Source organism: Chinchilla lanigera, unplaced genomic scaffold, assembly GCF_000276665.1.
Source record: "Chinchilla lanigera isolate Chin_1 unplaced genomic scaffold, ChiLan1.0 scaffold00013, whole genome shotgun sequence".
In the NCBI taxonomy this organism is placed as follows: domain Eukaryota; kingdom Metazoa; phylum Chordata; class Mammalia; order Rodentia; family Chinchillidae; genus Chinchilla; species Chinchilla lanigera.
The window spans coordinates 18,454,942-18,478,218 of NW_004955414.1; the positions used below are offsets into that span (position 1 = coordinate 18,454,942).

The window sequence follows — 23,277 nt, forward strand, 5'->3', positions numbered from 1 at the left end:
AAAAAAAAAAAAAAAAAATCACTAAAAAATCACATAAAAATGTTAAAAGTTTATAGTCTTATGGAATTGTAGTACTAGCTGTCCAGGGCTGGCACTGGGTATGTCTCTTTTAAAGTCTTTGTCTAGTAGATGGGTTATCAGGTCTTTTTCAGAGGTACTGTCTGTCAGCTTGGTTTTTTTTTTCCTTTAAGTAAGTCATATTGCCCCATGTTTTTGTATGTTTGGTGGATTTTTGTTGCTGTTGAAAACGACATCTGAATCTAATGATACAGTGATGCTGGAAGTCAGATTCTTGTACTTCACTGGGTTTGAATGTTTTTGTTTTATTTACTTTTAAAAAATTATTGCAGGCTATTTCTCTGCTGAGTTATAAACTTAAGGTCTTAAATCTTTTCTGAGCCTGGGCCTTTCTCTGTGAATCATGGTGACTTAATGATTTTCTTCATATGTGTAACTGCTTCTGAATATCCTAATCTTTAATTCAGTTCCCAGAATGGGACAAAGAAAAGAAATAAAGAAGAAAAGGGAACTGGCTCTTTGAGTACCTTAAGAGTGACTTCAACATGAGCAGGAAGGACCTGCAAACAATGGGGACTGTCAGTGGGACATTAGTGGCTTTCTTGCCTGCCTTTACCTCCATGATCATAAATAGCAACCACAGATCATACTGTAGTTTAAGTCCTTTTTGCCTACCCTGGCTTTCACAAGTTGTGTGAGAGCTGTTCCAGGAATACATACATCACTGCCCATCCTCGGGCTGGGGCCAGGAAATGGATAGCCACTGATGAGCTGAAAGCTGAAATTGACCAAAATTGACCATCATTTACTGCTCAAGTCTTCTTCGGAAGTTGTAAGTCTTTAATAGACTCCACAGTTCTAAAATAATGCATAAAACATTTTCTGCTGGTACTGCTATTGTGTGTGTTGGTAGACAGATTCTTAATGCCTTCTACTTGGACTACTTACTATATATTTTCTCTTTCTATATCCTTCTAAGTGGTTTATGTACCTTTTTGTTTCCCATAGTGTTGATTTCCACATCACTGTGAAAATGGTCCTGTAAAAATACAAATTGAGGGCCAGAGATACAGCTCAGCAGCACAGTGCCTGCCTGGCAAGCACAAGATCCTGAGTGCAATTCCCGGTCCCCCATCCCCATTGATCTTTAAGTCCTTATGTAAAAATCTTTTGGTGTCATTCTATTTTTAGTGTACACCATTGTACATAAGGTACCCTACCTGGGGGCTGGGGATTTAGCTCAGCGGCAAAAGCGCCTGCCTGGCAAGCGCAAGGTCGTGAGTTCGGTTCCCGGTACCGGAGAAAAACCAAAAAAAAAAAAAAAAAAGGTACCCTACCTGATCTTCTTTTGAATGCCTGCCTCTCTTAGCCATTTAACTCATTTTTCCTTCTGGTCTTTTATCATATATATTCCTCAATCTGGATATGTAAATCAATTCCTCTTATTCATAGGTCCTTTGTCTATTCATTTGTAGAGCACTGTGTATCTGCTTTCCATGATAGAATGCTATGTTTACCTGTGTAATGGCCAAAACACAGGCACATCTACGTATTTAGTGATATACAGAGTCTGCCAAAAAATGTGTACATGGTATGGCAGTTTGCCATGCTAATGTCTGGAAGCTAACAGCCACTGCTTTGAGCACTTCTTGTAATTGTAGAGGTCACAGGTAACTTGTATTAATCTCATGATATCTGAATAAATTTAGTATTAAAATATTTATACAGATTCTTCTCTTCCTAATTTATATATTTTTGGCAGACTCTGTATATGAAATGATTATAAGAAAGCAAAAAAAATGTTTCTCAACTGATTTGTTATTTAGCAACATACATTTAGATGTGTTTAGGCTGTTGTACTCTATAGCTTTAAAAAAAAAGTCTTTGGTCATAAGGATATAATGATATAGAGATGTGGTTAGTCACAAGTTAAAATTGTAGCTATAAATTAATTCAAGATGATCTGCATCTGATCCGTAGGTATCATTCATCTATTCAAATTCCTACCTAAACTAAAAACAAATGTGCCTCCTTATTAACCGTTGCTCCTGGGCAATAACTATATAAGTAGTTTTTTTTCTTTTAAATTATATCAATATTTAAATTTTCTTATTAGAGAAGAGTGAGGCAAAGATCCCTTTTAGCCTATTAGAGTATCTAAAGTACTTACAAACACTTTAAAATGAAGTGTGGTGGATACCTGTAAACCCATACTCTGGGACTTTGAGGTAGGAGAATCTCAAGTTCTACCCCAGTCTGAGTGGCTTAGTGAGAGATCTTGTCTCAAAATAAAAACAGAAAAGGCCGCAGATTTTGTCCAGTGGGGCGGCTCTGGGTTCAATCTCTAGTACCATAAGCAAAGAAAAAAAAAGCAAAAGAAACTTTCAAATGTTCATGAATTCTAAAATATGGTTTACTTAGCTGTTTTATCTTTTTTTTTAAAAAAAAAAAAGATCGTTTGAAATTTACAGAAAAATTACAATATAGGATAGAGTTGCCATATGTCCCTCACCCAGTTATCCTTTTTTTTTTTTTTTTTTCCCGGTACTGGGAATTGAACTCGCGACCTTGCAATTGCCAGGCAGGCGCTGTGCCACTGAACTAAATCTCCAGCCCCTACCCAGTTATCCTTATTACTAAGTTTTTATTATGGTACATTTCTCACAACTATGCAGTCAACATTGGTACATTACTATTGATGAACATTCTTCACTAGTTTTTTCCTATTTTTTTTTTCTCTCCCATCCAGTATACTACATTACATTTAATTCTTTTCCCTATTTTTTTTCTCTCCCATCCAGTATACTACATTACATTTAATTCTTGGTCTCCTTAGCCTTTATGCTCTGTGATGGTGTGCTATATTTTTCATTTTTGATGATCTTGATAGTTTTGACAAGTATTAATTTTTTAATACATTGTTTCTCAACTTGAATTTGTCTTGCGATTGGGTAGGGACTTTTGGGTCCTGGGGTGCAACACTGTGGAGCCAAAGTACCATTCTAATCACATCATTTCAAGGGTATATGCTGTCAAACATGATTTGTTAGTGATAATGTTAACCTGGATCACTTGACCAAAGTAGTACTTTACAAGTTTCTTCACTAAGGTACTTTCTCCGTTGCTATAGTCTACTCTTTGGAAGCAAGTCATTTTGTACAGCCCACTTTCAAGTCATGGAGATTTAAGCACCACCTCTTTGAGGAGTGAATCGCCATTCCAAGTTATTTAGAATTCTTCCATATGGCAGAGATGTCTCTTTCTGCCCTTTTATTACCCATTTATATCAGAATGGACTCATGGTTGTTTATTTTACTTTTTAGGTTGGCTATAATCCAACAGTACTAAATTGCCTCATTCTTGGCAATTGGGAGGCTTTCAAGTTGATTTCCAGATCCTTCTGTATGCCCTTATGGTAGCTGAGCTTAATTGTGTCAACCTGTCTGGCTTGAGAGACACCCTGGGAATTAGTAAAACATACTTCTGGCTGTGTCTGGGTGGCTTAGGAAGCTTGACCTTGATTTTTATTACTATATATATATATAATATATATGGTTTCTGGCTTCCTCCCCTCTGGCGCTGTCTCTGTGCTCTGCTTCCTTGCCACCATGAGGCGAACTTGTCAACTCTGCTAAGCCCCTTCACCATAATTTTCCTGCCTTGGAACCTACTGACCATAGGCTGAGTCTCCTGAAACTGTGGCCCAAATTAACCCTTCCACCTTTAAGCTGTAGATGTCTGATATTGTGTCCCAGCACCGAAAAGCAAATACAGCCCCCATACTTTTTCTTTCTTTCTTTCTTTTTTTGGGGGAGGGTGCACTCCTTATCTTCCTTTACTCCTTTCCTCCCTAGCCCTTGAATCAGGCTTTTCTCTAAGGAACCCTGATTCCATTTATTGGGGGATGGTATTTGAAACCAAGATCTGAGCACTGTTTGTTAGTTTCTATTGGTATATCATTGTTACCAGGAATTTTCAGTAGACAAAGCTAGGAAATATATGTTTATACTAAACTCACTCTCTCCCTCTCTCTCTCTCTCTCTCTCTCTCTCTCTCTCTCTCTATGTGTGTATATATATATATATATATATATATATATATATAATTATTTTTATGTATATATTGAATTAGGTGTCTCTGACTCAATTCAAATTTCCTAATGACTTGTTCATGTTTTCCCCTTTTGCTTTATCTATAACTCACCCTCTCCAACATTGAGCAACCTGGATCAATCATCTATTGTCCGTTTACTTATTTAATTCCAGTATGTATGTACTACATTTAGTTGTTAACTCATGTCCAGTGAGAAACTACTAATTAGGTGACAGTGTTTCTTCTGTCCTCTTTAGTATTTGGTGGTGTCAGTATTTTGGATTTTAATAGGTCTACATATAGGGGTATGTCATTGTTTTAATCTGCGTTTCCAAAATGACATAATGTCATTATGGACATGATCTTTTTATATGCTTATTTGCCATTCTTACATATTCTTCAATAAAGTGTCTGTTTAGATATTTTGCCATTTTAAAAATGGGTCGGGAGGCCGGTGATATAGCTCAGCAGCACAAGCCCCTGCCTGGCAAGTGGAAGGTTCTGAGTTTGATTTCCGGTACCAAAAAAAAAGGGTCGGTTTTTTTCTTACTGTTTTGGTATTAAATGTTAAGATTCTTCACCAAACCACAAAGAGATTTTCTTCTGTGTTCTTACAGTTTTGTTCTTTACATTTAAGTCTATGAACCATTTGAAGTTAATTTTATGAGTTGTCTTTTATTTTAAAGAGAAAAAAACAATAAAAACTGATACAAAATGTCAAAAGATAGGAGAGTAACAATGGTCAGTATATTGCTTATTGTTATCTTCAAAGTAGTTGCTCACATTACAAGATACAGGCATGAAAAATTGATCAAAATGATATAAGCACAAACCTTGGTTTTCAATGAACTAATAGAAATTAGAGTTGTATCTTAAGGTTGATTTTTGTTATTGTTTTGTTTTATTTTGGCATATGTTCATCCAATTATTCTAGCACCATTTGGTGGTAAAGACTATCACTTCTGCATCAAATCACTTCTATCCCTTTTGTGGGTCTGCTTCTAGGATCTATTTTGTACACCATTGATCTGTGTGTCCTTTCTTTTGTCAGTACTACAGTCTTGATTACTGTGGTTTTTAAGTGTGCCTTAAAATCAGATAATGAGAGCCCTCTGACTTTCTTCTTACTTTGCAGAATGGTTTTGGCTATTCTATTACATTTACTTTTCCATATATATTTTAAAATCAGTTTTTTATATCTACCAAAAGCTTTATAGAATTTAATTAGGATTGCATCCAATGCGTAAATCAAATTGGGATTAAATTGGGAACAATTGGTATTTTAGGAATGAAGTCTTTCACTCCATTAACGTGGAATGTCTCTGTTACACATTTTACTCTTTTGAATTCTCTCAAAGTATTTTAGAGTTTTCCACAAACAACTCCTGCACATATTTTGTTACATTGCCATGCTGGAAGTTCTACATTTTTCCTCATGCAATTGTACTTTATTAAAATTTGAATTATAATTTCTCATTGTAGATATGTAGGAGAGCAGTCAATTTTGGTAGAGTGACTTTGTATCTTACAACCTTACTAAACTCAAGTATTAGTTTTCAGAGTTTTTTTAGCATAGAAAACCATGTCATCAAGGAAAAAGGTAGCTTTATTACTTCTGTTCTAATGTCTATCACTTCTACTGTTCTTCCCCTTATCCTATTAGGTAGGCATTTCAGTAGAATGTTGAAAAGGATTTGGTGAGAGAAGACATTATTGCCTTATTCCTGATCATGTTAAAAGTATGATAATAGCTGAACATTTTTTGTATGTATTTTTATTTACATTAAGGAAATTTCCTTTTACTTCTAGCTTTTTGAGTTTGTATCATAAATGAATGTTAAATTTATATGTTTTTATTCTCTTCAGGTTTTTTGAACTGCCTCTTTGGCGCCTGTCTTTTAACTATATTTTTATTAGTGCATATTTGTCATACAGACTGATCACTTTCATTTTAGGGAATATGTCCCTGTACATAATATATCTTGATTCTTCTTTTTCCCATTTCCCTGCCCACCCTTCAGTGCTTGTTCCCCTCCCCATTTACAAAAGCTTTGTTTCCATTTTTCCCTTCTATTTTCTTTTCTTCCTTTTCCATTCCCCCTCACTGTTCCCTTGTTCTCCTTCCCATTTGAACATGTTCTTCCTATTTGCCAATATGTGTCCTCCATTATGCTCCTTGTTTGCTCTTTGGGTTTCTCACATGAGAAACACTGCAATATGTAAACTTGTGTCTCATTTATTTCCCTTAATATTATGTTTTCAAAGTATATTCTCCTACAAATGACTCACCCTTTTTACTGCAGAATACTGCTCCATTATATGTAAACATCACATTTTCTTTATCCCTTCATCTGTTAATGGGTACATGGGCTGTTTCCAAGATTTAGCTGTTATAAATTGTGCTGTTATAAAGATGGGTATATATACATCACTGTGGTGAGATGCTTTTAACTCTTGGGAAGATACCTAGGAGAATAGCTGGGCAAAATGGAACCTCTAGTTTTAGGTTTCTGAAGAATCTCTTTACTGATTTCGGTAGTGGCTGTACCAGTTTACACTCCCATGAGCAATGGAGAAGAATTCTTTTTTCCCCACAGCCTCTCCGGCATTTGTTATTGGTTGATTTCTTGATGACAGCCATTCTTTCTGGAGTGAGATAGAATCTCAGTGCTATTTTAATTTGAATTTCTTGAATGATCGGTGATGTTGAGCTTTTTTTCATACACTGATTTGATGTTTGTACTTCTTCTGAAAAATATCTGTTCATTTCAGATGCTCATTTTTGATTGGGTCTTTAAATTTGGGGGTGGAGTCTGATGTTTTTTGAGTTCTTTATATATTCTAGATGTTAGTCTTTCTTCTGTGGAGTAGGTGGTAAAAATATTTTTTTCATTCTTTTGGTTGACTCCTCACTGTGGTTTCTTTTGCTGTGCAAATACTTCTTAATTTGATGTGATCCCAGTTGTTGATTTGTTATGGTTGGTATCTGTGTCAACTTGAAGAATCTAGAACCTTAACTGAATAACTCAGCAGGGGGCCAGGGTCCTTATTTTGTATTCATCCTGAGCCTATGCAAGAGGAAGGCTGAGAGATGGTGTGGGTGTAAAGGAACCTCCCCACTCAGGGTGGGTAGGCTGTGTACAGTATAGGAGCGGAAAAGAGGCTTGTTGGAGCCCTTTTGCCCTTGCTGCTTTCATTGTCACCTGCTGCCTTGAACTGTTGCTCTGTGCCGTGCCACCCTGCCTTGGAGCCAGCTGATTATGGATTGAAAGTTCCACAGACTCTGAGCTAAATAAACCTTTCCTTCCTTAATTTGGAGTGTTGGGTATATTGTCTCAGCAACAAGAGAAAAGTAACTAAGACATGCTTCTTTATATTATTTCCTGTGCAATTGGGGTTTTGTTTGTAAAGTCTTTACCTAGACCTAGGCCTTCCAGAGTTTTACTTATTCAGTCTTACAGCAGATTTAATGTTTCTGTCTTTATATTTAGATCTTTGACCTATTTCAATTTTAGTTTCGTGCATGGTGAGAGATATGGATCTAGGTTCAACTTTCAGTATTTGGAAAGCCAGTTGTTATAGTACCATTTATTAAAGAGCCTATCTTTCTTCCAGTGAAGTTGTTTGACCCCTCTGTCAAAGATAAGGTGGCTGAGTGTCCTTGGAGTTACTCCTGCATCTTCTGTTCTTTTCCATTGAGCATTTATGTTCATTAAGCAGATTGGCCTGGAGTTCTCTTTTTTGCTTGGGTCCTTCTCTGATTTTCGCATCAGGGTAATATTTGCTTCCTGGAATGACTTCGGGAGTATTGCTTCTTTTTCAATTTTGATAAAGAATTTGAGTAGTAGTGGCATTAGAGCTTCTCTAAAGAATTTGAGTAGTAGTGGGATTAGAGCTTCTTTTTCAATTTTGATGAAGAATTTGAGTAGTAGTGGCATTAGAGCTTCTATAGAATTTAGCTGTATATCTGCCAAGATGTAGGCTTTTTTGTTGGTAATTTTTAAAAAATTCTTCAATTTCATTGATACTGTGCTATTCAGAATTTTTATATCTTGATTCAACTTTGGTAATTCATATGTATCTAGAATTCTGTCCATTTCTTCTGAGTTTTCCATCTTATTAGAGTACAGAGTCCTGGTATTGAAATCTTGCGGATTTCTGCAGAGTCCATAGTGATTTTGTCCTTTTTATTCCTAATTGCATGCATTTGAGACTTTCCTTTTTTTTTTCTTTTTGATAACATTGGCTAAGAGCTTGTCTATTTTATTTAATCCTTCAAAGAACCAGTGCTTCATTTATTCTTTGTATTTTTTTAGACTCAATTTTATTAATTTCTGTTCTAATCTTTTGATTTCCTCCCTCCTACATGCTTTGCTGTTTTCTAGAAGTTTGAGATTCAACATTAGGTTATTTATTTGAGTTCACTCTGTTTTTCTGATGTGAGAATTCACCTCTATAAATTTCCCTCATAGAACTGCTTTTATCACACCCCATAAGTCCCAGTGTGTCATATTGGTATTATCATTTAATTGCAGAAACTGTCTAATTTCTTATTTAATTTCATCTGTGACTCGTTGGTTGTTCAGGAGAGTGTTATTTAATTTCCACATGTTTTTGTTGTTTCTTCTGCTGTTGATTTTGTGTCATTGCTCTATGATCTGATAATATACATGGGATAATTTCAGTTCCTTTGTATTTATTTAAGCATGTTCTATGAGCTAAGTGTGTGGTTTATTTTGGAGAAAGTCCCTTGTGCTGCAGAGAAGAATGTGTATTCTCTTATGGGGTGTAACACTTTGTGACATTTATGTCACAAAGTGACTCAGTCCATTTGTTCAAGTTTGGTTTAGGCCTGATTTTTTTTGTTGGGGTGTGTGTGTGTGTGTGTGTGTATGTGTCTAATTGATCTATTTGAGACACTTGGGTAGGGTATGGGGTTCCCTCGTTACAACTATATTACTGCATATCTGATTTTTCATATCCATTAGTGTGTGTTTGATACAATTGGTTATGCTAGTATTTGGTACATTTATATTTATTACTGTATTGTCTTGGATGGTTCCCTTAACAAATATGTAGTGACCTTGTTTGTTCTGATGAGTCTTGGTTTGAAGTCTGCTTTGTGTGCAAATAGACGAGGTTCTCCTGCTTTTTTCCATGTTCCTGTTGCATGAAGTATTGTTTTCCATCCTTTAACTTTCAGTCTGTGCATTTTCTTTTTGAGTTAAATGTGCTTCTTGTACACAGCATATTGTTGGATCTTATTTCTTTATCCATTCTACCAATCGGTTTCTCTTGATTGGTGAAGTGAGACCATTCACATTGATGGTTATAACTGGTATGTACTGACTTATCCTTGTCGTATTATTTTCCTGCTGCTAGTTCCCTTTCCCTTCTGTTTAATTGCTGCATTAACTGAAGGATTTATTCTGCCAGGATTCTTGGAATTGTCTTCATTGCTTTTTTTCTAGACTATCCTTTGGAACTTTTTAGAGTGCTAGTTTGATGGTCATGAATTTCTTGAAGTATCTTATTTGTCCATCAATTTTGAAATATAATTTTATGGGTATATCAGTCTGGGTTGGAGGTTGTTTCTTTTAGGACCTAAAGTACTTCACTCTAAATGTTCCTTGAGTTAAGGGTTTGAGTTGAGAAGTCTGCTGTGATACCAATTAATTTTTCTTTATAAATGATTTGTTTCTTTTCTTTAACAGCTTTTAGTATTCTGTTCTTGCGTTGAATTTCTGGACTCTTGAAATTATGCTGTGGTGTAATTTTTTTATTACTACGGTGGTAGCTTAGTTAATAAACTTTATTCTTTCCATGATTCTAGTCTCAAACCAAATTGGATGAGAACTGAATCAAATTTCTCCATAAAGTCAACATTGAACCTAACCAGTGAATTTCATTTAGTTCTCATTCAATTCAGTTTATAACCTCATCATAGAAAGAATTGTTTGTGAACCGAGGTATTTGGAGTTCTATACACCTCACTTACCTGTATCAAATTCTTTTTCTGTGCTTGGGATGTTTTCTGCTATTACTTCTGTAACCAGGTTTTTTTAATGCCCTTTATGCTATCCTCTGGTTCTTTATTGATTCCAGTTAATCTTATATTAGCCTTCTTTGCAGCATCCAGCAGCTGTTGGATTGATTTTTTGTGTGTGACCCCTTGCTATTTTTAAGAGAACTTTCATTTGATGATCTCCAACCACAGCACTGTCTTCTAGATCTGATAGTCTGTCTTCACATTGGTTGACTCTGCTACATATACTTTCAGTTGAATCACCAGGATTCTCATTCAGTCCTCTGTTTTGAAAAAATCTGTATCTGCTCTAGATTTACTAATCATTTCCTTCATATGATGGTTATCATCTCTTTAATCACCTGGATTTCTGTTTGAATCTGTTTTATGGAAGCCAGTTCTTTTCTATGTTGGGCATTCATGGTTTCCATGTATTTCCTAAGCTCCTCTATTTTTAAAAAATCTGTATCTACTCTAGATGTATTAATCATTTCCTTCATTATGTCATCATCTCTGAATTATCTGTTTTGTTTTTGTCAAGAGACTTACTGATCTGTTTTGTTACTTCTACTGCTACCATTTCATTAAATTCACCTGAATGGCTTTTGATTTCTTCCATCTCAATGTTCCCTTGATTTGCCTTGGATGAGTTGGGGGTTATGGGTTGCATCTTGCTTCCATGTTTTCTCATTTTCTTTTTTTCCTCCTCCCCTCTTTCCCTTCCTTGTTCCTCTTCCTCCCTCCACCTCCTCGTCCTCTTCTTCTTTTTTTCCTCTTCTTCTCTGCATTGAAGCTTATAAAATTGCTTATGGTAGGTGGCTTTGTTACTAGTATCTAGGCTCTTTTAGGAAATGACTGCTTTCAGAAATGTCTTCTCAGTGCTGCTGGCTTCTGAGTCTGTCCCAGGATCCTGCCTCTTTAATGTGTTAGGGATGAAAGGTTGCTGCCTGTTTGGCCTAGCACTCTGTTCTTTGGTACTGAACTCTCGTATTGTTTCTGACCCCCAGACTATCTAGGTTATAGGCATACAAGGAAGGTCAATTAATTATAACAACTAAGCTACCTTGCCGAAGTAATGCAATCAGTAATGACAGCATCAAAAACAGACTGGAAAATGACAAACTGTGACAACTATTAATTTGTCACCTTTAACCATATATACAAGACATATAGTTATATAACGAAATCTAAAACAAATCAGGAAATTGTATATAGTAAATATCCACTCAGTAGAGTGATTTTACCCTAAGGGGAGAAAATTTGTAGGGATAAGAGGAGAAAACAGAGAAATAAGAGAAAGAGATTAGAACCACAGCTGAAGGACAAAGGAAAATTACCCACTCCTGGGGAAACTGGTATTCAAGACAGGAAAGAAAGAACAAAAAACAAGAACAAAACTAAACTAAAAATAATGTTCACATTCTTGGAAGAAAAAAAACAAAAAAACAAAAAAAAGCCCACAAGTGATGAAGAAAAAAGGAAGTTAGTTCTCTGTGATTTCAAGCCTGTGGTTATCTTCTACGGTCTACAGTTTTGTCCAGTTATGGGTGTGATTCTGCTCTTCCTGGCATACTAACGAGGTAGTCAGAGCCCACATCCATGCTAGATAATCCCAGTAAGCCTCCAGTAGGATTAGCAGGGAAGTACTAGTTCTGGTACTTTCAGATCCACAGAAATACAGACTGATCTTGACCTCTGGTTGTAGGGTTGGAGCCTGAATAATTTAGCTTATATCTCTTGTTGGCCTGACTACAGCTCCCTGACCATGATTATGTCCCATGGTTGTCCCTCAACCAGCCACTGGGTTTTTAACACAGGAATCCTGAGATGAAGCCAGCGCATAGCTGCTCTGAGTCCTGGGTTCAGTTGGCTCCTCCCTAAAATGGTACCAGACCAAGCACTATGGTCCAGGGGACACTGCAGTTGCTTAGTCTACTCTCTTACTAGCTATTGTAGTACATAGCATCCACTGCTCTGCTCCACTGGTGTGTTTCTCCCTGGAGGCCTTTGGAATCACCCACTTTCACTGTGTCTCTGTAGATTCAATCTTCCTTTCCCATGTCACAAGCCAGGAGCCAGGGTGAAAAATGCGGATTGCCCTTTCCTTTTTCTGTACTAAGGTCTGTCTCTTCACTTTCTCTGTGGGCTCCAGTTTTCCCTTTATATCCTTCCTGGGCCCCAGGGGATCCACCTCCCTCCTTCATTTCTTCCCCAAGTTGTGATTTTCCAGTGTCTGGATTCTAAATCTTGGAGAGATTGATTTATTGCTGTTTACCCTTCTGCTATCTTCCTGGAAATCCGTATTTGTCTTTTTACATCAAATAACATAGGCCATGTATGTATGTATGTATATATGTATGTGTGTATTTATTTATTTATTTATTTAATCTTTCTTGAGACAGAGTTTCACTATGCAGATCAGGCTGGCCTTGACCTCGCTTTGTAGCCCAGGCTGCCTTGAATTCCCAGTGATCTTCCTGCCTCAGCTTCCTAAGTGCTGGGATTACAGGCATGTGGCACCATGCCTGGCTCTAAAATAAGCCATTTTAAATGTCAGTAGATTTTGTTTTTTCACATATGTCTAGTGAATCAGACAATGATTGGTGGCTTTTTAATTTAAATGACTCATTTTTGTTTCTTATAAAAGAAGAAGGTTAAAAAGTTTTATTGTTTAATATGTATATAAAACATTAGATTGATTTTTTATTTCATCTTGAATTAATAGACCAGCAAGTAAAGGCAATTTATTATGTTATTTAAAATAATATACTTTAATTTCTTCCAAATACAATTTTATATCAGACAAATATTTCAAGAACTCTCTTTAAGGAAAGTAAAGTTCTCCTTTTTTAAAATTTTTTTGGCACTGGAATTGAACTCAGGACCTTGCGCTTGTCAGGCAGGCGCTGTGCCACTGAGTTATATCCTTGGCCCATGAGACAGAATATCACTATATATAGTTCAGACTGATGTTGAACTCACTATGAGGCCCAGACTGGCCTTACACTCTCTGCGATCCTTCTTCCTCAGCCTCCCAACAGCTGGGTTGCAGGTGTGCACTACCACACCCAGCTTCATTAACTATTATGGGGGGTTAATGGTTTAAGAATACAGTAAAGATAATCATTGTATCATTCCATCAGTTTGAGAATGACTGAACTAATTACTAATGGCTACTCATGGACTGGTTAATTTTTAAAAGATCATGTCCATAACATTAGCAATTTCATGACAAAATGTAAACCTATCTCACGGCAGACACTTAGTAAAATTTAAATATTAGTTTCAGTATATGCTGGGGGGAGAATGAATGCAGAATAACCTGTGCCAGAGCCAGGGGACATACCCTTACTTAGCTCCTTGTGGTGAATAGCCCAGAGGTTAAACTATCAGTGCATTTCCCAGTGTCTACTTGACAGTAGCTTTATGTGTATTTCTTCACCTGTTAGAACAATACAGCAAGTGTTATTGAGAGGTAAAACAAAGCAAGTCTTATATCAGACACTGATGGCTTTTTAAAAGGTTGGAGTGCGATGTCACTGGATATTCCAAAGGGTATATTGATGGTACTACATCTTTATGGAAGTCACTGCTCCAGACTAGACTGCAAATCACATCAACATTATGCATCAGTGATGCTCAGGTCAGTGTAAGTAAATGTATGTCTACTGACACTCCATCAGTTTTGGAATGATTTACAAAAAAGCAAAACACTTTTTAAAAAATTACAGGCCATATGTTTATTTTCTTTAGCAAATTAGTATGGATACTTTTCTATGTAAGTCAACCTTTCATTCATCAGATGTGGCTTTGAGCATAATGTAAAAGAGAAACCAGTTAATTTAAGTGTAGAATGCCTTCAGAGACATGAAATGTTATTTAGGATCTTTCCTATAATGGCTACAGAGTATTACTGAGCACCCATGCAGATGAGGTTTTGGGCAGCTGCACAGAGCACACAGAAGTCATGATTTCTACTCTGTGAACTAACTTGAATCAAGTCTTTCATCTAAAGATCTCACTGTTTGTCTATTTCATGAATCCTCATCTCATCTCTGAAGGGCTCATTCAGTCTAATACAGTTCAGCTTTGTAGTTTAGGGCTCTGGAAATTGCTCTTGTAATGCATAATGCACAAAAAAGTTAGCAAGTTAAAGTAATTTCACATTTTTTTGAGAGTGTGATAAAACATACTCTGAAATATGTCTTTTTTGCAAAGACTTTTGATAATTTGGGAGACCAGTTCAAATTTAACTAGTAATGAACTATATGACCTTAAGTAAATTTTGTGTCTGAAGTAACATATTTATCTGTGGTTACAAGGCCTAACAGAGTTAAGAGAAACTGATGTGCAAAGGTGCCTGTTAATTAGTTCATTTGTTCTCTTTCCATGAATTTAGAGTGCTGTCATTCTGCCCTCTGTCCTAGTCCTATTCATAAGAGGCTCATGTCATATCCCATGTTCAATGCTAAGTGTTCTGCAAACACTTTAGCAGCAATTAAATTGAAAAAATCACATATCATTTATATGTGATTTGTTAAGAAAATGTCACATTGGGGCCAGGGATATAGCTCAGCAGTACAGTGCCTGCCTGGCAAGTGCAAGGTCCTAAGTTCGATTCCTGGGACACACAAAAAATCACATTATCTTTCCTTATTTGGGTAGCAATTTCATGACAAAATATAAAGATATCTCATGGTAAAGACTTGGTAAAATTTAAATAATGGTTTCACTATATGCTGGGTGAAGAATGTTGTCTGGTAGTAACTAAGTATTGCTTGGCATTTTATGTTGCGTACTTTTTATTCCTTTCTACAGATATGAGCTCTTTGAGTTCAGGAATCTTGGCTTATTTCAACTTTCATAAAAATTAAAATGTAGTATCTTTTAGGTATGGAATATACTTTGCATGATTTTTTTTTTTTACTGCTTTGGAATATCCACACATGTTCTTGTTCAGTAGTGATGATGGTCAAATTTAAATGTAGTTTATTGAGAAACTATTTTATTATATTAGAGTCCCTGGTCATAATTTCAGAAATCTGGTACAGTTACTTTTTCTTTGAGTATATAAAAATTAGGAACCAGATAAACTTTGATTCAAACATTTTTCACTCAGACTGGCAAAAACTTAAAAGAAGATTAATATTATATATTAGAAACAGAGTAATATAGGTGGCATTTATTCATGCAATCAGTGGATATTATTGTCAGCAACTAAAGGCTGGCCCCTTTGCTATAGCCCAAGGATATAGTGATTTAAAAATAAGTAAACCAGGCATGGGAGTGTATGCATGTAATCCCAGCACTCTGGGCAACTTAGTGATTTAGCAAGACCCTGTCTCAAAATAAAAAACATAAAAAGGACTGGGATGTAGCTCAGTGCAAAAGTCCTGGGTTTAGTCTTTGGCACTAAAAATAAACACAAATAAGTAAATGAGAAAGACAAGATCCCTACCTGATGGAGCTTAGAGTTAATAAACAGACAAAACATATAAACCCTACAGGAGCAATGTATAAGGATTATGAATTGGGCTGTGTGAGTCACTGGTGAGTGATTAGAAAAGGCCTTTTGGAGAAAAAGACAAGACTAGAAGGATAAGGATATGCCTACATTGTGTGCTCTAAATATGGTTTCTCTCTGAAAGGAGTCAGGAATTCATAGAGAACTAGCTATGACAGGACTGGGATAGAAACTAAAACAAAGAAGTGATCAGAGTCTATTTGGCTCCTGATTTGGGACGGGCTCCTGTGGGTCACAAATGTAACAATTTCAACATGAAAAGATTGATGTCTGCAATTAATTGGAATATATCTATTATTTACATGAGTTTACATGTTACTCTAAAAATGCATTGTTTGTCTGTGGGCCAAAACAACAATCAGATATTTATCCTGTCTTTCCTCTAAGAACAGTACATCAGGGAAACCAATAGTTAAAAGAATGATAAATTATTGTGTTAAGATGAAAGTAAATTAAATACTTACGTATTGAAATACTTACGTAATAAAACTGTTCACATTTTTCTATAAATACTTTTGAGTGTTTTGTGTCAGGAAATATAAAAACCAGTTTAAAGGAGAGAGAAAAATTCAACAAGGCCCAGCATGGTGGTGCATGCCTGTAATTGTAGTACTCAGAAGGCTGAGGCAGGAGGATTGCTGCAAGTTCAAGGCCAGCCTGAATTACACAGTGAGACACTGTCTCAAAACAACCAAATGAATGAACTCAGCAAGTAGAAATAGGAGTGATAGGAAGATATTTCATATGATGGGAATAGTATGAACATGGTGCAGAAGTGACAAAATACTATAAATATTCACAGATATTACTGATTGAGTTCCCCAAAGTATATGATATGTGAAGAATACTTAGTAACTGAAAATAGTGAAACCAAACTATCATGAAGTTCAGGAGGAATTTGAGTTTCAAAGGCACTTCAGTCCCTGCTGTGTTTTGGACTGAAATAACACCATTTCACCAGAGGCATTCAACAATAATTTTAATTAAGCCAGGTTGATTTGGCAGCAGATCTTATTAGAAAGATGCCATGTTTTTCTGGGTGGAGTAGTACACACCTGCAATCCCTGGAAGTCAGAGCCAGGAGGATTGCAAGTTTGAGCTCAACCTGGAAAACTTAGCAAACTCTGTCTCAAAACAAAATAATAATAACAAAATAATAATAGTTATTATTAAAATAATAGTTATCAACTATTATTATTTTGTTATTATTATTTTAATAAAAAGGTCTGAGGATATAGCTCAGTGCTAAATCCCCTGAGTTCAATCCCACCATGGCATCCACAAATACAAATACTATGAAAAAGGGAAAAAAAGGAAAGGAAGATACCATGTTCTGAGTGAAGCACTGATTTTGTAGCAGTTTTTGCTTACACAATCCACTAATTATTGTGATTGTTTTTCATTTCAGCATGGTATTATTTTTACAGCTTCATGTGTAGAAATGAGTATCCTAAAGTTAATTACTTCTGTATCAATGGGTTAATCCATTAGGCTCTGTTATAATAGTGTTAGAGGATCAAGTATGTCTGTATCTTAAAAGTAATGTGTTGGAATGATCTTCAAATCTCTATATCCCTCTGCATATCATAGGTATTAATTTTTTCCCCAGATTCACATTGTATGGATGATAGCAAATGGGTGGGTATATTTGTTGGTAACACTAACTTCTTTAATTTTACTTGTGACATGGTATTTTTTTAAAAAGACTCTTAAAATCTGCCTTTTGAAGATTACTATAACAGAATAGTACCAAAGTTTATTCATTAATTTTATAAGCCAGTATATATGTCTTTGTTCCAAATTGAATGCATTTTTTCCTCTCCTGGTCATATGAGAGTTTAGTTGCTGTTTTCCACCTGAGCTAAGGTGCAGTGGGGTTCTGAGATGTCAGACTGTGCAGTCAGAGCTCTATGGACACAGACATCTCTCTTTTCTGTAGCATACCAGGTGATGAATAATCACAGAGTTCAGTGAGGTGAAGTGCATATCACCGTAGTTTCAATTTTCTTATCCTGTACTCATCTTTTTCCTGAAAGTGGAGACAGAAGAGAACTGGGCAATAATGAGAAATGGTTTTTGTGTTCTGCCATTTGTTCTTTACTTCTGAGTTAAATTTACAATTGGAAAAATGGGATTTTAAAAATAATGTATTTTAAGATAAAAAGCTTGGCATCGTACTTATTTTAGAAAAAAAAAATATTTTTAACAGGGTATCCAGAAGTTGGCTAGCCAATACCTGAAGAGAGATTGGCCTGGAATAAAAGCTGATGATCGGAATGATTACAGGTAATTTACCAAGTGGTTCTTTTGTTTATTTTCTTTTAAAAAGGCTCCATTAAGAGCTGTCTCACATAGAGAATGTAACACTCTAGTTTTTAAAAGAATTATTTCTTTCCTCTGCTGTGTGTTTTTAAACATAATCTCAAAATTATGAACAATTTTTATGTTCCATAACATATATACATACTCTGTGAATTATGCCATTTCCGTATATTTCAAGCCAGGTTGTATATCATTTAGTTAATATGTATGGATTTTAAAGATGGTGGCTATCAATGAAACATTTTTCTCAGTAACCAATGATGAAATACATTATTGCAACAATAGTGAAATAAGATTATAGTGTACTATCGTGATCAGTAATTCTTTACTTCTGAAATAAATTCTAGGTTTGGAAAGCTGAGATTTTTAAGACTCAGGAAAAAGTTTCTAAGTAATGGATCTTAATGAAAAGAGCTTCCTTTATAGTACCATACTTATTTTAGAAACATATATGTGTATATAGACAGGTTGTCCAGAAGTTAGCTACTTATATCTCTTATACAAATTTTGAAGAAGGTAGACGACAGTAAAATATAAGTTGTGTCCTCAGTGACCTATAAATATTTTAGAAGTGTTTGTAATTTTGTTTACAATGGAAAGTATTTTTTGCAATTTGGAAGCATTTATTGTCTTTTGTGCTGAGAGCTGTCCTTCATGTTAGGGGACCCAGAAGTTTGCAGTCTGGTTGGAATTAAGACTAATACCTATAAAATAACAATGGAAAGTGCAGGATAATTAGGAACTCAGTATTGAAGTGTATGGTTTGGAGTCTGACTATGAAATCAAACTGCTGGATTATCTCAGACATTGTCAGAGAATTTCTTAAGACTGTGACAATGCTGCTAGAAAACTGAAGGAAGAAACCCTAATAGTTCCTCACAGTGGCAAACTGTACTTGAAGGTGACATGATAGCTATAAATACTTGAGTGATATAATTTCGATTTAGAATATAGAAATAGAACAGAAAATAAAAATAGAGATTATCTTGTATCTACAAATTTCAGTTAAGTGGGGAGAGAGGAGATAAAATTTTAGGCAAGAGAAATGTAGAACACAAACTTGAGGTGAGAGAGAGTGTGCTTATTATTGCTGTTCTGAGGAAGTCATCCTGACCAAGAAAGAGATTGCTTATTAGAGAATAAAGAACTCCAGTTTATGGGTAAGCTATATTCCATATTTGTTTCAAATTCACAATTCAAGTCACCAAAGAAAGAAGAATAAAAAGACTATGCTTCCAGGCTAGTTTATGCAACCTAATTCTAAAAAGCATTTAATCTAACATTTACCAAATATTTACTGTGCTAGGAACTTTCACTTATATCCCATGATTATGAGACCCTGTAGGATTATCCTCATTTTGTATGATAGGATGCCAAGTCTTGGGTTATATTCCTTACTCAGTGTCACACAGACTATTTAAATGCTCATTCTTTCTTAATTCATGATTTACCTTTGAAATACCCAGTACTCATGACCTATTAAAGTAGATGTTAGAGGGTAGAGACACGCAAAGATACTGTGGCTGCCTTCCAGGACCATTAGGAGATAGCCTCTATAAATAATTGCAATATCAGTAGTATTAAAAGTGTATTCAGACCACAGCAGAAAACCTAGGTTTGTAGATCTTAGTCTTTCTTAAGGAATATACAAGAGTTTGCCAGGCAGCTAGCTTGGGAAAAGGAACTTTAAGCAGAATTAACATCTTAAAGGCATGGAGCATGATAAAATACGAATATTAAGTAATGGTGAGCACTTCGGTATGGCTGGTATAAAGTATGTGGGTTGGAGGGTAAGTAGAGTCGTAAATGTAGAGAATACATAGACAAGCATCATAAAAGACTTTGCACATCATATTATAGAATTTATATTTGTATTTGGAAGATAATGGATTAATCCATTACTGAAGAATTTCCAAGGTGAATGATAACATCAACTTCCCCTAATCATAGCATGAAGGTGTGAAGAATTCAAGAAGGATAAAATTTTAGGAATTTAGTCTCTCATCATCTTTTATTTGAACTATCAAAATTATAGAGAAAATGAGGTTTAGGGGAGATAAAAGAGATATTTAAGGGGGCTGGGGATTTAGCTCAGCGGCAAAGCGCCTGCCTGGCAAGCGCAAGGTCGTGAGTTCGGTTCCCGGTACCGGAGAAAAACAAAAAACAAAACAAAACAAAAAAAAAGAGATATTTAAGAAATTGAAGATAGAGGACTTTAAGCTAATTTGTCAGGTTTTTGGGGTTCTTTGTTTTGTCTTTTGTTTTGAGACAGGGTGTAGCTATGTAGTTCAGGCTGGACTTGAGCTCATTTTGTAGCCCAGGCTGGTCTCGAACTCGTGATGATCCTCCTGCCTCAGCCTCCCAAGTGCTGGGATTGCAGGAGTGCATCACCACGCCCAGCCGTTGATGACTTTTTTTGGCTTCTTAAATCACCCATCAGAAATGAGTTCTTCGGCCTTCTGTGCTTAGAATTTCTACACATACTAGACATTCTTTATTATAAATCATCTCTGCATCTTCAGCTTTCTAGATCTCCCCTTCTTGTATCAGGAATAAGCCTCAAGTCCTCTGCTTGTTATCTTTCTTTTTCACAATTCCATTTGTTACAGTGTAACAAACTGTCTTCACCTTTTATCGTAGTTATCTTTATGTCTTTGTAATATAGGTCTGTTGCCACTCCCCTGCTTGAAAGTCTTCCCATGTTTCTCTTTCCCACTAGGATGAAATTTAATTTCTTTTTATGATATTCAAAACTGTGAAGAAACCTGGTTTCACATTACCTTCCTCTGCTCATCTCTGTCCATCTGTCCTTCTTTTGTGCTTGTTCCCCAGCCACTGGGTGCCTCTGCTACAGTTCTTAACATGGACTTTTGCTCCTGTAACATAGTGAATTTTTCAAAGAGATAATATGTATCTCTGCCTAAATAAACTAATATTTATGTCTAAACTGGTTGATTTACCCCATTACAGAGACTAGTTTGTAAGACTCCCTGGTTGAAAAGTATAGTTTTTCAAGTTTTTAAAATTCTAACTACGATAGGGACCCAGGCAGTTTTTCTTCTCTTGCTTTCACTCTGTCATCTGTTATCTGTTGACCCACAGCTAGCATTTTTTGTAACATATGGTCTCATATGTTGTTATACTAGAAAGTCCATATGAACACCAGAAGGGAAATCTCAGGAAATGAATATTATAATGCATCAAAATTCACTGTCTCATCTAGAAAAACAAATATAGTACCATTCATTGTTACGATAAGTTATAAAATGTATTTATAACTACTAGAGGAGCATATTAGAATTGGCTAAGGCAATTAGGAGAGAAGGTTTAAAAAGGAAGTTGGCTTGAAAAAGCAAAGAGTGCATAATTCTTGGACTTTACTAAAGAGATTGCTGAGCGTATTTATCATTGCAGGGTGGTTGTGGGTCTTGCTTGGAATGACTCCTGAGCACGGTATGATGCTGGCTAAGTATCTGCGAAGAGAGACAGATGTAAAGCGACAGTACAATGGATGATGATGATGATGATGTTGTTAGACAAGTTAGATTTCTCAAGCACATAAACTATTGTTCATGATAGATTTTTTTCCAGCCACATCAGTTCATGTAGTAAGACAATGTAGCTGAAAGAGGATATACTTTAGATATTTTCAGCCTTCATCTTTATCTCAGTACTGCTATATTCTTGTGTGACCTAATTGTTTTGTAAATCTCTGTGAACCTCCCTTATTCCACCTATAATTAAGAAAATACCTTAATGAATAAAATTTGATATTCACAATGATGATCCTGTGACAGTTAAAGTTTTGGAGTTTTTATAGCATTAGCTTTGTCTCCATTTGTAATCCTTGTATCCCTTTACACCATTATTAAGAATAGCCAATGAATCAAAATTCACTATTACTGCACTATAGAGAAATAGGGCATATGCTATGTTTTTGTGTATGCTAAAATGTAAAATACTTGTTCTCTCAATACTAGATGGTAAACAAAAGGTTAGCCAGTTTCTTCCTTTTCCCTGCCTAATACTTTTCCATCCCTCTTAAAATTTAGGAGTATGTATCCTGTTTGGAAATCTTTTCTCGAGGGAACAATGCAGGTGGCCCAGTCTCGGATCAATATATGTGAGAACTATAAAAACTTCATTTCCGAGCCTGCAAGGGCAGTGAAAAGCTTAAAAGAACAACAACTAAAAAGGGTATTGTTTCTATTTCTGTTCTTTTATTACATGTATTTTATTATCTCAGTGCTACAATTGTAATGTGTAAGATTAGCTACACTGAATTTAAAACTTTGAGCTTTTAAAACATACGATCACAAATGTTTATTAGATGTTATTTTACTAGAATTTCTCAGTGTGCTCCCTTTACTTGTAACTTGAATCTATAGAAATTGATAAAGCTCAGTAAACACTTAGAAATCACTTTTCTATATAATAAAAATGGAAAACATCATAATGAAGGTTTTTAAAGTAGAAATAATAATACTTTGTAAATATTAATTACTTAAGGAAATAATATGTCAGAAAGCATTCAGCTTTATTCTGTCATTGGATTTTAGGGAAAAAAAAATTTTTAAATTATCTTCCTTGTTTGCCAAATATGATTGAAGTATCATGAAATTAATATGCTAAATGTATATGTATATATATAAAATTTTAATGTATGTAACATTTATCTAATATCATTTGGTTTAAACATGGTGAATAAACTGTGACTAGTGATCAGTGATTTCAAGTTGGAAGAGTCTGATTTGTAGCAGCACACACACGTACAAATGGGGCAATGGGGGTTATGACTCACGTTTGTATAACATTTTAGAGTTCACAAACTGTTACCATAACCATTATAGTCTCATTTGATTTGCAGAACACCTTTGATAGCTATGTAAGTATTATTATTTTATGAATGATGGATCTGAGGCCAAAGAATGTTAAAGGGATTTGGGGAGAAAATAGTGTAGCAGAAACTTGAGTATATTACCTTCTAATATGAAATTCTATATAATCTTTTAAAAATACTTGAAGTTTAATATTTAAAAAGGTTTACGGAAAATTATATGTGACTCCCTTACCTTGGAAGACTCCTTCATTTCTTACTCCTTTTATCCTAGTATTTGTACTACAGACTTTAAGATGATGGAGAAATACAGAATTATTTACTCTTTTGCCTTTATTGCCGTGGTATTTACAATACTATGAATCTTTAAGGTTGCTCCAGTCATCAGCAGTAGTTATTTCTCAAAGCCTGGTTGTTAAGCAGACTGTGACAGTATTTGATGCAGTACTTCAGATGGAA

The 23,277-nt window shown here is 35.4% G+C and overlaps 1 protein-coding gene across 1 annotated transcript in view; it reads left to right on the forward strand.

Annotated features, from left to right (window-relative positions):
• Positions 1-23,277, forward strand: part of Fchsd2 (FCH and double SH3 domains 2) — a 253,844-nt gene that overhangs the window by 111,110 nt on the left and 119,457 nt on the right. The window contains exons 4-5 of the mRNA XM_005379965.2: positions 17,869-17,945; positions 22,034-22,178. Coding sequence (XP_005380022.1) covers positions 17,869-17,945; positions 22,034-22,178 — 222 coding nt within the window. The remainder of the gene's footprint in view (positions 1-17,868; positions 17,946-22,033; positions 22,179-23,277) is intronic.